This window comes from Chrysemys picta, chromosome 6 (genome assembly GCF_011386835.1).
Source record: "Chrysemys picta bellii isolate R12L10 chromosome 6, ASM1138683v2, whole genome shotgun sequence".
NCBI lineage: Eukaryota > Metazoa > Chordata > Testudines > Emydidae > Chrysemys > Chrysemys picta.
In genome coordinates, this window is record NC_088796.1 from 68,369,710 (window position 1) to 68,386,411 (window position 16,702).

General features: G+C 41.5%; 1 protein-coding gene across 1 annotated transcript in view; it reads left to right on the forward strand.

Moving 5' to 3' along the window:
- MAN2A1 (mannosidase alpha class 2A member 1) overlaps window positions 1-16,702 on the forward strand; it is a 225,035-nt gene that overhangs the window by 45,280 nt on the left and 163,053 nt on the right. Inside the window, 1 exon segment of the mRNA XM_065599246.1 lies at window positions 12,241-12,412. Within this exon segment, the coding sequence (XP_065455318.1) occupies window positions 12,241-12,412 (172 nt within the window).

Below are 16,702 nucleotides of genomic sequence, written 5' to 3' on the forward strand. Positions count from 1 at the left end.
GAAGTTTTTCCTATTGTCCAACCTAACTGTCTCCTGCTGCAATTTTAGCTCATTGCTTCTTGTCCTATCCTCAGAGGTGAACGAGAACAATTTTCTTCCCATCTTCTTGTAACAACCTTCTATGTACTTGAATACTGTTATCATGTCGTCATCCCCCCTTAGTCTTCCCTTTAAACAAACCCAATTTTTTCAATCTTTCCTCATGGATAATGTTTTCTAGACTAGGGGTTCTCAAATTTCATTGCACCACAACCCACTTCTGACAATAAAAATTACTACATGACTCCAAGAGGGGGGACTGATGCCTGAGCCCGCCCGAGCTCCACTGAACTGGGCTGGAGGGAGGAGGGAGCGGGATAAAGCTTCTGCTTACAGTTCTAGACTCAGAAGTGTGAAATGGCTGCTGAATGAATCCTTCAAAAGCTTTCTTTTCTTTAAAATCTATAATACTCAGGATCAGAATTCTCTTATTAGTGACAATGTTTCTTTGGCGGAACAAGGGTGAGAATCTATTTGGAAACTAGACAAGCTGTTTCTTCTTGGAAATACAAATCTGTAATTCTGGGCGGTTTTCATTTGTCATGACCAAAGGCCCATGAATCTATCACATAAAAATTCTAGAGAAGAAATCTCTCTGGCCTTTCACACTTACAACAGAGATTTTGCTCTTGGTTAAATATCTGGTCACTGAATGCCTAGATACACATTTGAAGCGGAATACAGCTTACATCCTCAGAAGTGTGGCACTTTTCTTTGTCAAATACTTCAAACTAAAAAGTGTACCACTAAATTTATCAATAATCTATGGCATGTAATCTTTTTGTGATGTTATCTTTATAGTTCATTGGGTAAGATTAAAGTACCACCAACTCTTAGCAGAACACACAACCATAGCAGGTGACTATGGAATGATTCTCAAGTTAGGGCATACCACCTGTCCAGAAAGTTAAAGTTGATGTCATACTCTTTCAACAGGAGTGTTTTTTCCCCCCCCTAGCTAATGGGCATTACTTCCAAGATATTTTCTAGAGGAGCTTTAAGTGATCTATCAAAACATCCAGTTTCCAGCTTACTACAACTAATACTGGAACGTAGTGATGTTCCAATTAATTTTCTCCTTTGCTTCCGTTTTCCTCACTGACTGAGTATAAACTGGAAGGTAAAACTCTTGCCAGAATCTTTTAATTTTTATTTATTTATTTTACCATAGGCTAGCCTCCTCATGAGTGGTAATCTTACTGTTTTCTCTAGGTTGTGTTATTGCAGCTAGTGGTTCTTCAGATGCAACAGTGAAATCCTGATTCCTGTCCACTGAATTTCTTGATTCTGTTGACTCATAAAATAAGGGCCAACACCCATCATTTACAAAATAAACAAATGTTTGATGCTATCAGAAGCTATTTGTAAAATAGTAGCTACTTTGTTTTATCTGACCTGGTTTTACCTACTTTGACTATGCTGCTGAAAGTTTATATGAAATGTAAAGATGACAATGTTATGGGACTTCAAAAGTAAGGCAGAACATTTGTGCCCAATTTTGAAACTTTCAGAAAAGGGAGCTTGATTAAATCACACAAGTGCTTATGTTGAATTGTCCAGTCTTGTCATTTTAGCTATGCCAGCTAAAACATTAAACTTACTTCTGTGATAATGTAGATATTTTTCCACCTTTAGGAGGCCATCTTACTTGAACTGCTTACTACATTTATGGTGATCATTCTCATTTGTGTATACGAAATCTGATCAGCTAGGCAACCATGCTCCAGATGGTTTATATGGGAGTGTGGACAAGGACCTAGTGTTGAGCATTTCATGCGTAGACTGACAAGAACTCATTATTAGTCCTTTTTTTGAGGACATTTATATCTTGAGGCTTTCACATTCATCTTGAAGCATTAATGTAGTTACCGGAAACTGAGACCTCTTCCTTTTAGTCCCTAATCTTGGCCTCTTTGGCTTTTCCGACTGTCAAGTACACCTCTACCCCGATATAACGCGACCCGATATAACACGAATTAGGATATAATGCAGTAAAGCAGTGCTCCGGGGAGACAGGGCTGCGCACTCCGGCGGATCAAAGCAAGTTCGATATAACACGGTTTCACCTATAACGCGGTAAGATTTTTTTTTTTTTTTTTTTGGCTCTTGAGGACAGCGCTGTATCTGGGTAGAGGTGTATATTTAATGTTTATGTATTCTGCTAAGAGTTGGTGGTATTTTAGTCTTATCCAATGGACTATAAAGATAACTTTACAAAATGATTACATGCTGTGGATTGTTGATAAATTTAGTGGTACACTTTTTAGTTTGACGTATTTGACAGAGAAAAGAGCCACATTTCTGAGGAGGTAATCTGTCTTGCTTTTTGGGAAGTTGTCGTCCTCTAAGTGAAATTCAAAAGTATGCTTTTTTTAATTCATTTAGTTCAGATAAAAGTACAAGATTATAAAAAAAATTACTTGTACAAATTACCTTGATCAATGGAAGCTGTTAGTACTGTTATGTTTGAACTCTAAGGTTCACTGAAATTGAATTTGAATGACTTTAAAGATCTAAAAAAAGGAGAAATGGGCAACCCACTAGCTAGAAGAAAAGTGTCTTGAGTGCATTAGTCTGATAAATGATAAAGTACTCAAGTTATGCATAATGTCAACTTTCTCTTTGAAGCAAGTTTTATTATTAGGATTAGGAACGACAAGCCTCTTGTATGACTGCATTTTCCCTTACCCTATGCATGCTGCCCACACAATGCAGTTGGATGTTTCTGCTAAAACAATCAATAATGAAAAAGTTAACATTGTTGACGTTTTAAATGGCCATATTTTGGTTTCATATTAACCATTCATTGAATGTAGGAGGCAGTGAACACTTTTTTTTTTTTTTTTTTTTTTAAGGCTGTGTGCGGACTCTTGCAGACAGCACTGCATGGTAGATTCACATTTAGAAGGTTAGGAACACTGCATTCTTTTAAAATGAAAGCTTAGGTTCTGAAGCATCAATTCATCATCAAAAATATTATAAGACAAATATTTGATGTTGCTTGTGATGTAGCTAGAAACAGTATTGACTACCAATGGTAATAAACATCATGAAAATGAGAAAGTAACCTATGCTTAGATTTTGGCCTGGGACTTCGTTTATAAGATGAAAAATGGGCAGAGCAGTGGATGTTAGGCAATTTTTTTCTCTTGTTTACTATCTCTGACTTGAAGTAGGGGATGGAGACTGGGTTACGATCTTGAGAGGAGCTGACCAGAGAGCAGGAATAGGGAAACTGGAATAGTAGAAACAGTATCTGCTATCTTAAAACTTTATATTCCTTATGAAGCGCACTTTAACCTGATGCTTGGGCTATCTCTGCTGAATATCCTACAGGCATGGATTTGATTGAAAGTTGTGGCAAGTTGGGAGGTGCAGGCCTGTGCAGGGGTATGTTGAGAGTACTTCCAGAAAAAAATGTTTGTATTGTTTAAAAAGTTTAAGGTTACAACATACTTCACCTGACACAAAACCACAAAAGCAACACCAATTACCAGTTAAGCAATTTAACAGTGCAGACCCACATTCCCATTTGGATACAAATGGGAAGTTGCTGATACAGCAATACAGGCTAAGACCAGGTCTACACTAGAAACGTTTACTGGGATAGTAATGTTGCTTAGAGGTGTTACTCTTTTTTGCTACATTTTTATACTGTCAAAAGCCCAAGTGTAAACACAATTATACTGGCAAAAAAGTGTTTTTGCTGGTATAGCTTTTTTTGCTCCGGTAACTGGCATAAGCTCAATCGACAAAAGCACTTTTTTTTTTTTTTTTTTTTTTTTTTGCTGGCATAACTCCAATCTACAGTAGGAGGAATACTAGCAAACCTTTTCTGGTGTAAACCTGGTCTTGTCTTGGCATAGTTCCCTAATATTGTTGTTTGATTAGTGACCCAATGGGTGCTGCACTTTAGGTGGTGTTGTCAGTAGCTACCGGTGTGGTGCTCTGCTCTTGTTTGATGATAACAGTCGGCTGTGTGCATGTTCCCTCTGTGTGCTGCCCCAGCTCTGTGCAGATAGCTGACACCTCAGACCCCCTGAGAACCCGCAAAGACCACAGACTCTAGTAAGGTACGAAGGCACCCGGCCAGGTTTATTGTCAAACGAATATGTGCCCCCTGGCAATGGACACAGCTCAGTCAGTGGCGGGACACTCCACTGCCCCCTAGGCTGGACGACGATGTGCACTTCCAGACCTATTCTTATACAGGTGCAGAACAGATTACTCATCCCTCCTGATGTATTGAGGTGCAGCCCCTTTTACTCATTAGGGTGTTGCTTCTCCCATTACAACTCCCCTTCCTCCAACCAACACCAGTGGTAATTGTAAGCATGAATACATCTTTGTTAGGATGGGGAATGCACCTCGATGCTCTAACAGTACAGAGCAGAAGGTCACCCCTAAGAACCCACCCTCCACATCAACCTATTGGATCTCAGAGTGGTCAGAAATACTTGCCTTTGTTTTATGTCTATCAGAGTCATGACAGAGAACATGTCCGGCGTGTTTTATATTAGTTGGCAGGGAAGAGTGAGATTCTCTTCCCCTTCTGCCAAAGCAATAAGGTTATGGAACTAGTGCATAAAATATTGCATGGAATTTCAGCAGTGCATCTCCTGGGCAGTCAAAATGTCACAGCCAATGCTCTCAGCAGGTGTTTTTTCCCAAGACTATAAATGGGAGTTGTTGGATTCCCAGCTTCTTGTCAGCGTATTTCAAACGTGGGGATTACCAAAAGTGAACCTCTTTGCCACAGCTACAAACAAATTGCCATCTATTCTATTCTGGGGGGGGGGGGGGAGGGTGTTAAGATTGCGTTACTTGGGGGATACTTTCCTCTTCATTTGGACAAAGTAGCTGTTCTGTACATTTGTCCCAAAGCTTCTGATTCTCAGAGTGGTGAACAAAATAGAATAAGGCCAGAGTTATCTTAATAACCCAGATGTGGTCAAGGCAGGCATGGTTTCCTTATCTGTTTCACCTAGCTCTTTGTCCAGTGATAAATCTTCCAATCACTCCTCAGCTCCTTTCCCAGTACACCGGTTGACTGCTTCATCACAATCTGAGTAATCACTGCCTCAAGTTGTGGCTCCTCCAGGGTTTGCGGGGTTAGAATTGTCCTGTTCTGCAGAGGTACAGCAGATATTATTAAATAACAGAAAAGAGTCTGTCAGAAATATTCACTTTCCAAAGTGGAGAAAATTTAGACACTGGTGTGAATTCCAGAAGGCTGTTTCTGAATCTGCCTCACTTCCTTTTGTTCTAGATTAAAGAAAATGGGCCACTTAATTCTCTCAAGGTTCCTTTGGCTGCCTTACTTAATAGCTTTGCAGACGATTGAGGGCTCTCGCTATTTGTTCATCCTACAACTGTAAGGTTCATGAAAGGTCTGAAAAAATCTTTTCTCTCAGGTGAAAGTCCCCATCCCAGTTTGGGATCTTAATTTGGTTCTTAAAAATCTCATGGAATCTCCTTTTGAACTGATGGTGATCTGTTCCTTACTGTATTTGTTTGAGAAGAGCCTTCTTAGTGGCTATTACATTGATGCCCCATATTCTTCATGGAAATATTGTCATAATATGATTATAGCCTAACTATGATGTATTTTATACAAGATAGATCATGTGAGGTATCATTGAAAAGGTTATGATTTACTGAATATGATTATCCTATTTGTATGCATGTATTATTTTCATATCTGAAATTAGACAATATTCCTATGCATCTACTACAAATGTGTTTACATCTGGGGAACTCCCACCAGACAGAGTGAAATCAGTCTAGATGGCTCGCTGGGAAGGGCCATTAGGGAGAACAATAGGTCTTAAAAGATGCTAATCACCCACCGGGTAGCCTTCCTGAGAAGCCTTCCTGGGGACACTGCAAATAGTCTCCGAGCAATGGCTGCCTGACCCTACAGGGGCATGTGACCAAGTCACCTGGTACTGGACTCCATGATAATACTAGTGTTTTTCCACTGACCGGGGGTGGGAATCAAACTGGGAGACAAAGGATTCCTGCCATATGCAAAAACTATTTAAGGCAGGGGAGTGACATTGTGGTTCATTCTTCTCTGACTCCCTCTGCCCCCCAAGAAAGAAGACTGCTAGAAACACCTGAGAAACAAAAGGACTGAACCCAGGCTAGAGGGTGGTCTAGCCTGTGAATGGAATATCTGGAGTTTTAAGCTGCAAGCAAGTGCAGCTTGCCTTCAAGACTCTCTGCAAACTGCCTAGAACAACGTTTAGAGCGAGAATTGCTGCTCATATCGATTTTGTTAGTGCGTTAAGCTTAGATGTCGTTTTTGTTTTATTTGCTAGGTAATCTGCTTTGGTCTGTTTGCTGTCCCTTATATTAACTACAAAAGATAGATTTTAAGTGATTAAACTTTTTTCTTTTGTCTAAAACCAGTGTGTGTGTGTAAATCATAACTTGGGGCAGAAAGCTGTGTATATCCCTCCCCACATTGAGGGAGGGGGCCGAATTTCATGAGCTTATGCTGTACAATTCTCTGTACAGTGCAAGACAGTACAATTTTTGGGTTTATCCTCTGGGGGGGAATGTGCACTTGAGTACTGGGCAATTCCTTAGCTGAGCCTTTCAATGCAGAGCTGATTTCATTGTGTGTTTCTGCAGCTGGGTGTGTCCCTACCTGTGTGCTGGTGAAAGTGTGAGACCGGGAGTGTTTGTGCAGCTTGTCACAGCGTTACAGGGTGAAAGGGGAGCCCAGACTGGTGGGTCAGGCGGGCTCAGTGATAATACAGTTCCAGGCAGCACCCTGAAGGGTGGGGAACCTGTCACACCTCCTTTCACAATATTCTGTAAGGACAAGCTTTCCTTAAGGCTACACTCCAGGTTTCTTCCTAAAATGTCTCCTTAGTTTCACCTGGATCAGATCCTTTACCTACCAGTTTCCTTTGCAAAATCATGTAATTCCAGTCTGGAGATATCCTTCCATACTCTAGATGTTGGAAGGATGTTGGCCTTCTATCCAGATAGGGCTAAATCATTTTGAATGTCTACTAAACTGTTCTTTTGTCGACAGATGTAAAGGTTGTGCTGTTCTTACCCAAAGACTATCTAAATGGATTACTGCGTGTATTATTAATTGTTACAGTACTGCTAGTGTTCCACCCTCTTCTGGTGTGTCAGCTCACTCCATTGTCTACATCTATGGCTCTAATTAAAAATGTCCTAGTGTCTGAGATCTGCAGAGCTGTTACAGGTCCTCAGTACATATCGTCTCCAGGCTTATGCCTTAATTGATTCCTCTAGATCTGAAGTGGGGGAGTTGGCAATGCAGTTCTTTTGCTATGTTTTGGACTTTATTCCAAAACTCTCTTTTCCTTATGGGGATCTTGCTCAGGAGTCACCTGAGGTGGAGCATCCATAGGGACACTATTCGAAGAAATATCCTGTGCAGTAATTGTAGTTCTTAGTGGATTTCCCATAGGGAGAGACACCTCTACCAGCCCTCTTTTCCTTCTGATTTGATGTTTCCTTCTGAAACTTGGCAATGGAGAAGGAACTGAGGGCAGTTTACCCGCACAGCCTGGTATAGCCTCAGTGCGGGACACGAGGATATCAGCAGTGCATGCACGGACCAAACTGACACTGCTAATGAAAATGTTTTATCAAAGATGGGTGGGGCACATGCACACCTGAACTGGAGTACCCGTAGAGATACACCTCTCGAAGAACTGCAGTTACTGCTAGGATTGCCAGTTTTTGGTTGGATGTATTCCTGGAGATTTCATCACATGACATTTTTAATTAAAGATTAATCTTTAATTCCTTGAGACTCCAGGACAATACTGGAGAGTTGGCAACCCTGCACAGGCTGAGTAATCTCACTTTATGATGGGAAAGTGAACAGGTTAAAATAATACTAAATTTTGTATGCATCCCCTATGTTACCCACAGGGCCTAGTGGTGGGGGGACATTGTAGGGGCCAAGATTAGTTATAGGATACCAAAAAGTGTAAGACATGTTTCCAGAATTTCAGAAAAGGGACAGTTATGAGGGTTTGTAACGAAGTCTAGGAGTGCTTGTCAGTATTCCCGGTATTATCAAAAATTCAAGGGGAGTATTTCTAATTCTATTTTTAGGGGCTTTTGAATGTTTAGTTTTGTGAGCTACAGAGAGGGTTTAAGGGCTAGTTTAAAGCCAGACGTTTTACACAATGCTTTCAGGGTTGCTGCTGTTCCATTGTAATACCGGACATGCAGCTTCTTTTGCTGAATACACACCACTTGTTCATTTTTTTTAGTTGGTCTCATATTAATGTATTAAGTTTTGCATTAATGTATAAAATATAATTCAACATAAAAAAACTTCTTGATTACTCTATTGTATAGCATCTATAAAAGTTAATTTACTATTATATTGTGCCAGTTTTACTGTGTATAGGAAAAAGTGTAACCAGCTATCTTCCAATCCATTCTCTATTAATTGTGTGATATGGTAATCATAGGACTAGAAGGGATCTTGGTAATATTTCTAACTATTCCAGAAGAACTTCATGGTGTAAACAGTTCTTAATTCATAGTCCTCTAGTGGTGTGCTGGTTCACATAAATATCTTTGAAATATTTGTCTTTGATTGTTGAAATGTGAAAGGAAAATGAATTAATAATTCTGAACCCACTTCCTACTGCATGGAAAAATTCACAACAAAACATTCTCTGGAATGGATGTATTTCACAGCAAATTATAGCTCTGATAAAAGTAGCAAGTTAGAGAAAATAAGAAATTTTTCTGGTTTGTTGCTTTTCCTTTTTCAGTCTCCTTGCAAGTATTGCCTATAATAATTCACTGTCTACTTTTGTTAAACTGTTGCAATCTCAAACAATTTGTATGTTTTATATTTAGTTTTTAAGCAATCTTATTTTAATTACTTTTTTCTTGTAAGATGTACTTTCCCTCCACCAAGTGACCCTGTCAAACAGCTTAGGCCCCTACTTCTAAATCTATTAAAATTTAGAATTGTGGGGTGATTCCTTTAGATTTTAAATATGATTAAAAAAAGCTTAGCTATAATCCTAGTTGAGGCTTTAAAGAGATGCTGCTGCATAAGGAAACCACAAAAGTGCTATTACACTCTGAAAACTGGCACTGAGGGTGGTTCTCTTTTTCCTCTGTGACCTTAAAAAAAAAAACCTTTACTCAATTTATGAGTAAAAAGATGTCTTTCCCCTTCCCCTCCCCCCACCCCAACTGCCAGCTCTGCAAACTTTATCTGAAACCTGAAAGTCAAGTTTTAGTCTTTGTGGCTATCATACATCACCAATAATAAAAGTTTTGCATATGAAACTTAGTCAACAATTTGGATGTGTGAACTGGAAAAGAATTAGCTTATTTTTGCCAAAATGTATTGGCTCTGCAATACTAACAGAAGTAAAACTTTATTTTAAAAAAATATTTGAATCACTAAGATAAGTACATAGGATCTGAATACCTGGACAGAGAAGATCTGTTTAGTAAAAAGGAAGCTTTTTTGGATAGTTGGTTTTCTGTTTGATGTCACACACTAAAATACTCTTTTGTATTAATTTGCTGGCCTTGAAGCAATATTTAATGCTAGTATTGCCAGAGCTGTATTGGACTAGTGTGTTGAGTTGTGGGGTTTTTGATGAAAAATCCCCTTTAGTGTTTAAACATTACAGAGACAAGTTTCTCATCTGTTGCTTACTCTTGAGGGGTGCTCTGCAGCTGCTGTTTTCACTCCAAAGCCACCTGTTGCTTTCCTTTGTCATCACTGTACAGCAATATACATTGCAGCTACAGACATCAGGAAAAGGAAGAGACTACTTGTGTTCTAGGTAGATAGAGATCATCTCCCTTCCTTGTTCACCCTGGGAAAGGGGGTGAAGAAACCATGCTCCCAGCAGGGCCTGTGAAAGGGAGCAATATGAAGTATTTCCCTGTGCACTTTCATGGGGTCTTTGGGGAGGGGGTTAAGAATCTCATGGCAAGATGCCCTCCCTTCTAGGATTACCAACATTGTATTTCAAAAATACAGGACTGTTTTCTTAGTACGCATAAGGGGTAGGAGTATCCTGTACCCATGGGGGCCAGGGGTGGGATGCCCAGAACCACAGAAGGTGGGGAGAACTAACCATGTGGCAGTTGAGGAACCCTTCTGCGCCCTGAAGCAGTCAGACTGTCTTGGCTGCTGGGATCCAGCTCCGGAATTGAACAAGGGAGCACTGAAGGGGCAAGATTGGGAGGGGAGCAGAAGATGCATTCATGAGTAATGGCCCCCCTGCTGGACAGGGCTCCCTGCTGACTCCAGCCCTTGAGTGTCTCCCTGTCTGCTGTCACTGCCGGCTGTGTCTAACAGGGCAAGTGGATGGGGCTGTGTGCCCCGGAGCTGTGGTGAAGGGCCAGGGTCAGGATGGGGCTCTGTCTGGCGGGGGGGGGGTCAGTACGTGCGGGATATAACTTTCCATTTCCCGCTCACAGTCTCTCTGCCAACGCCCCCAGGAGGGGAACATAATTGCTGGTTGGTGGCAGCTGCAGCAGTGGAGGAGCGAGGTGGGCAGGGAGCCTGGTTCTGGCAGCTAAGGCCATCTGCACAGAGCCCTGTCTGCTTTTCCGGCTGGACAGAACACCCTCCTGACCAGCCTCTCAGTGCCGCTCCATCAGGTCTTTGTGCCCCCCAATAACCTTATTGCCTTCACCCCCCCAGGGGGCCACGCCCCATAGTTTGGGAACCTCTGCACTGTAGGTACATCGGTTCAGTAAATCATGGGACTGATTTTGCATTACTAAATTGTCTAATTTTGCAAACTTTGTATCACTGGCAGGTAAGGTAATATTAAAAATATCATTATGCAAACCAGTTTTTATTATATTGAAATATGGGATAAAAGGTGTCCCGTACTTGTTTAGTATGGGACAGGCAATTTTCTATTTAAATAATGCACATCCTGACTGTTCACAGCCCTACTTGAGGCCTAAGCAGGTGGTTAAGCTCCTCCTGCAGAGCATCCTTTTTCCTCACTCTCCACTTCGTGTTTTATGCTGGTAGAATTGATATGCATCCACAAAGCACATCTTCCATTGCCAGTTACCTTTAGCAATAAATCCTTTCCCTCAGTATCTGTGTTTAGCTTCTCTTAAAAGCCATATAGTATAAGTCACTGGTACTTGGCTATGTTCCTCTTCACCCTTTTTCTAGGGGAAAACACAGGGCTCTTCACCTTCCTCTCCAGCCATGGATGTAGGGTGAAGCTGGGGCATCTTTAATCCAGCCCCACCTCACATCTTTTAGATAAGAGGAGGATTTGAGTGTACTTCTCCTTCTTAAGCGTTAGGTGTGTGTGTGTGTGTGTAGGTGGAGGGGGAGGGAAAGAGGGAGGGAGGGAGTGTGGCTTGCTGGGTTTTTTCAGATCCCCTCTCTGCAAACCTGATGGGTGAGCTATTGGAAACTTCTTCCCTGCCCTTTAAGCCTTGATGGGGGAGTGGTCAGGGAGGGCTTGAACACTGAGCTGGTGGGAAGAATCGCACTGCCTAGGGCCCAAGCAACTTATTTCCTTTCCCAGAATCAATGCCTGCAGTGCATTTTGGTGTGTTTCCTTGGTGATGGTGTCCCACCAAAAAGAGGCAGTAGCTGAAGGTTTCTAGGCAGAGGAGGCTACAGGGGTCAGTAGTTTAAATTCTTTCTTTGTGGTGCTTACATTTTTTTAAGTGGTCATTTCTGCTTCAAATATTAAGCTTCAGGCCTTCTCTGTTTAAACCTTTCCTTTTTGTGTTTCCTTCTTATTTTTTTTCGTGTTCCCCTGCCACTATAACCAAATTCCTTACCCTAGCAATAACTTCATCATGGATTATGCTAAAACTACAAGACTCTTTTGTAACTGAGCCGTTTGACAATTTATCTTTATGTAAATATGGTACTACAGGCTGGAATGTTAGGTTTTTAAGTTGAGCATGTTTTTTAAAGAAAAAACAAGGTATAAAAATTGTAAAACCAAAACCAAAAAATTGACACAGACTTTAAAACAGCTTAGGAGGATTCCTAATGCTTATTAAAGTCTAGCACTGCAAAATAGCCCACAGTATGATAGGTTTGAGCATTTAAATGTGTGCTACACAATAATGTTTAAAACTAACCCTTTTTCTGATGGGATGAAATCTTTAGATAGGACCATTTAAACTTAGATTTTATGCCATGTATTCTTATTTTTAACTTAGGTTGGTTGAAGACTTTTGATGACTACTTCAGAGATCAGACACAACATATCCTAAACAACATGGTGGTAAAACTGCAAGAAGACAACAAGAGGAAGTTCATGTGGTCTGAAATCTCTTACTTTTCAAAGTGGTGGGATGGAATAGATAGCCAAAAAAAGGATGCTGTTAAAAGGTTTGAACATCTGTATTATTTGCTGATATATACTATATTTGTAGAGTTTTGTAACTCTTAATGATGCGCTTAAATATATGTAAACTTGAAGCTTCATTGCTAGAAGTATACATTTCTTAAAGTTATCTTATTTTTAATATTATGCTGGATGACGGTGGTTATACTTACATTTTTTCATAATTTTTAATTAGTTTTTTTTCAGGGAATTGGAGACAGGCTGCATATAAGACAACTGCATTTTTGGCAAAGAACCAAATAAAAATATCCGTGTATATATATTAGGATCAAATAGTAGCTGCTCCATAGTTCAAGTTGCAATTAAGTCTTCATTTTAAGCCTAAGTTGTACTTCCCCAACACACAAAGTTATGTTGGCCTCAACATTGATAAGTTGGGCCTGAAGCTAAGATAGTTTACAGAAAGATTCTATGTGCATATGATAATGGGTTCCTTGATTAGGACCTCTAGGAATTGAGGTGTTTATCAGATTTTTTTTTTTTTAAATCCTTGATGTTTTTGGCAACACTCTGTAGCAATAAAAAAATATTGTCCTCCTTAGATGAACTCTAGTGCAAGGACTACTTTTTTATTTGAGAACAATCAAATTTAAAGAAAGTATCAACATTTTTATTAATGACAATAGGGTAATCTCTTACAGTGATCTTAAGCTACCCTTAAAAAAAGAAAAGGGGGGAGGGAAGCAAGCCTCTGTCCATTTAATTTGTAGGGATAGTCCTGAAAATGTAAACTGATCACTTGAGGGGCTTCTAAATAGAATAAGAACTTTCCACCAAAATTAAAGTTCTCAAATGAGTTGGTTTGCTCCATCTATCTTGAGAACGTAGAGTAGAAGATTAAGTTTAAGAGATTTCCCCATTATTGCCAACCCAAAGTGATCAAAAAGCATGTCAGGTTCTCCTCCAAAATTATGATTGGTTTAAAAATCATGAGACTAAAAAAAAGGGGGGGGAAGTATTTGTCTTCTGTTTTTTAACCTGAAAAGGTGCATTTTTCACATTTTCAAACTTCTTTACAAAGACGTGGGCTAGAAACTTAAATAAATAAATCTGATATTCTCATGTAATCATAAAACTCCAAGAGCTGGGACTCTGATAAAAAGAACAAATATCAAGACTCTCATTAAAATCACAAGAGTTGGCAACATTATTTATGTATTTCATGGTGGGATGTGAACCAGGGGATGGGCTGGAAGATGCCACCTCACATTGCTGTGTTTCCTGTTCCCAGTCTCCAGATAAACCCAGTATTCCCCTTATGTAGAGCTCCTAAGATGCTGACTTCCTATGGATCTTATTAGGTCTGTGAGAATTGCACATATTGTTAGGATTTATCTTGTGGAACTTAGTAGGGGGTGTGAATGGTGATGGCAGATTATGTGGTGGGGGCAGTGGAGAAAGAGAGGAAAGTGAGTAAAATAGCAATAGGTGCTGCAGAAGTAAGAGGTCTACTCATTTCAGTATTATAGTAGTCTCTTAAATTAACATTACAAATATTTTTTCTGTATCCATTCACTGCATATTCTTGCCTTAGTCACTGCATCTGGTTTAATGTTAGTACTGAATTTGCCCAGGCAATTTTACCTGGGCAATTTCTGACCTGACTGGGTTTTTATGGAATTAATTTATAATTCAGACATTACTGCCTTTGGAAATTCTGAAAGTTGATTAAAAACTCTTGATTGAAAGTGAAATTCAGGGAGCGATAGTGATGGGTGACCCATTTCCACCCCTCTTGTGCCATTCCTAAGCTCACTCCTCATTCCTTCCTTCCCTTCTCTTGTTGTGTCTGGAATGCCCATTCTATGTCTGTTTAAACAAACAAACAAAAAACCACCCAAAGCTGTTCATGACGGCTTCGTATCTCTCTCTTTCCAGCTCTTGGCTATGAGAGACCTGGATCCCTCTATCTGACCTCGCCTATGCAACTACCCTCTTTTATGGAGGCATCACCTTCTCTTACATTCTCTTCTCTGGACCAGACTTTTTCCTCTTTTGAACAGTACTGCCTCCGACTCTCCTCTCTTCCTCCATGTTCCTGTTATGTATTGTCCACCCAACTCATCCCTCATCAGTCTTCCTCTTTGATTTAGACTCCTGGCTCTCTTCCTCCCCTCAGTCCCCTACATTAATCCTTCAGCTTCCATGCTGATGGCCCATCTGACCCCTTAGATGCATATTTCCTTGTCCTCACTTCTTCATTTGACCATTTGACCTGAAGCCCTGATTCAACTCTTCCACTCACCAAAAGGGCCATTCAATTTATTTGGTCTTCACCAAACACAGCACTCTCTCCAATTTCTCTGTTGCTGAATGCTCCATCTTCAACCATCGTTGGATCTTTCACCCTCTCCCATCAACTCTCTCCCCCCCCCCCCCCGACCTGTCACTCAGCCTGTCCATGACTTCCAGTCCCTCAGCATTGTAGACTTCTAATCTGCTCTCAGCCCTATCCTCCCCATCCTCTGTCCTTTCTTCTATTGATATGGTTGTTGATTCTCTCCATGCTTCACTATCCTCCACCCTTGACTTTTTTGGGCCTCTCTTCTGCTCCTGCTCTTGCTCCATGTTGCTTCTCTGATGGAAATCCTGTGACCAGGCTGGCTTCCTCCACTACAAATTCATTCACTCTTATTTCAGTTAAGCAATCTTCTGAACTGAGCAACACTGTTTCTAACTTGAGTGAATCCCATGTCCTCAATCCCAGCCATCTTTTCTGAACCCTTTATGCACTCCCTCTCCTCTTCCTGCCGTCACTTCTCCCTCCATACAGGATCTCACTGATTTCCTGCAAGAGAAAAACAAACTATTAAATGACCTTCCCCCTCAGCTTGCCTTTCCTTTCCCTCCTACAATTGTCTCCTGCTTCTCTTAGCACACAAGTTTCTCACCTTTTCTCTATCTCTAACCCTGCCCAGTAACTACACCCCATCCCATCTTTTGATCTCCCTCATGCCCACTCATATCTCCTCCTTTACTTTTCTCTTTCTTAGGGTATGTCTACACTACGAAATTAGTTCGAATTTATAGAAGCCGGTTTTAGTGAAACCGGTTGTATACAGCCGATTGTGTGTCCCCCCACATAAAATGCTCTAGGTGCTCTAGTCGGCGGACCGCGTCCACAGTACGAGGCTAGCGTCGACTTCCGGAGCATTGCACTATGGGTAGCTATCCCACAGCTATCCCACAGTTCCCGCAGTCTCCGCCGCCCCTTGGAATTCTGGGTTGAGATCCCAATGCCCGGATGATGCAAAACAGTGTCGCGGGCGGTTCTGGGTACATGTCGTCAGGCCCCTCCCCCCTCGTCACAGCAACAGCAGACAGTAGATTCGCGCCTTTTTACCTGGGTTACCTGTGCAGACAACATACCACGGCAAGCATGGAGCCCGCTCAGCTCAGCTGAGCTCACCGTCACCATATGTCCTCTGGGTGCCGGCAGACGTGGGACTGCATTGCTACACAGCAGCAGCTGCTAACTGCCTTTTGGCGGTAGACGGTGTAGCATGAGTAATAGCCGTGGGGCTGGCAGCCGTAGGGCTGCATTGCACCAGCCCCTTGCCAGGAGATGGTATATTGTGACTGGTATCCATCATCGTCGTACTGGAGTGGCTGTCAATCATGGCCACCTGGGCAGACATGCTACTGTTTCGATGATGATGGCTACCAGTCGTAATATACTATTTTCTGCCAATTGCCCAGTATTGTCTGCTAAGCACCCAGAAGAGGCCGAGGGCGATGCTGGGTGCTGGCGGACATGGGGCTGGCAGACGTGGGGCTGCATTGCTACACAGCAGCAGCCCCTTGCCTTTTGGCAGACGATGGTATATTATGACTGGTAACCGTCGTCATCATACTGGAGAGGCTATCACTCATGCTGCACCGTCGGCTGCCAGCTTAAGATGTAAAAAATAGATTTGTTCTGTATTCATTTGCTTCCCCTTCCTCAGTGAAATCAACGGCCTGCTAAGCCCAGGGTTTTCAGTTTAATCTTTGGGGGGACCATTCTGTGTGACAGTTGTTTGTGTTTCTCCCTGATGCACAGCCACCTTTCTTGATTTTAATTCCCTGTTCCTGTACGCCATGTCGTCACTCGGCCCTCCCTCCCTCCTTCTCCTGGTCCATCAGATACTAGTTTCGCGCCTTTTTTCTGACCAGCCAGGCGCCATAGCTAGCACTGGGATCATGGAGCCTGCTCAGATCACCGCGGCAATTATGAGCACTATGAACACCACGCGCATTGTCCTGGAGTATATGCAGAGCCAGGACATGCCAAG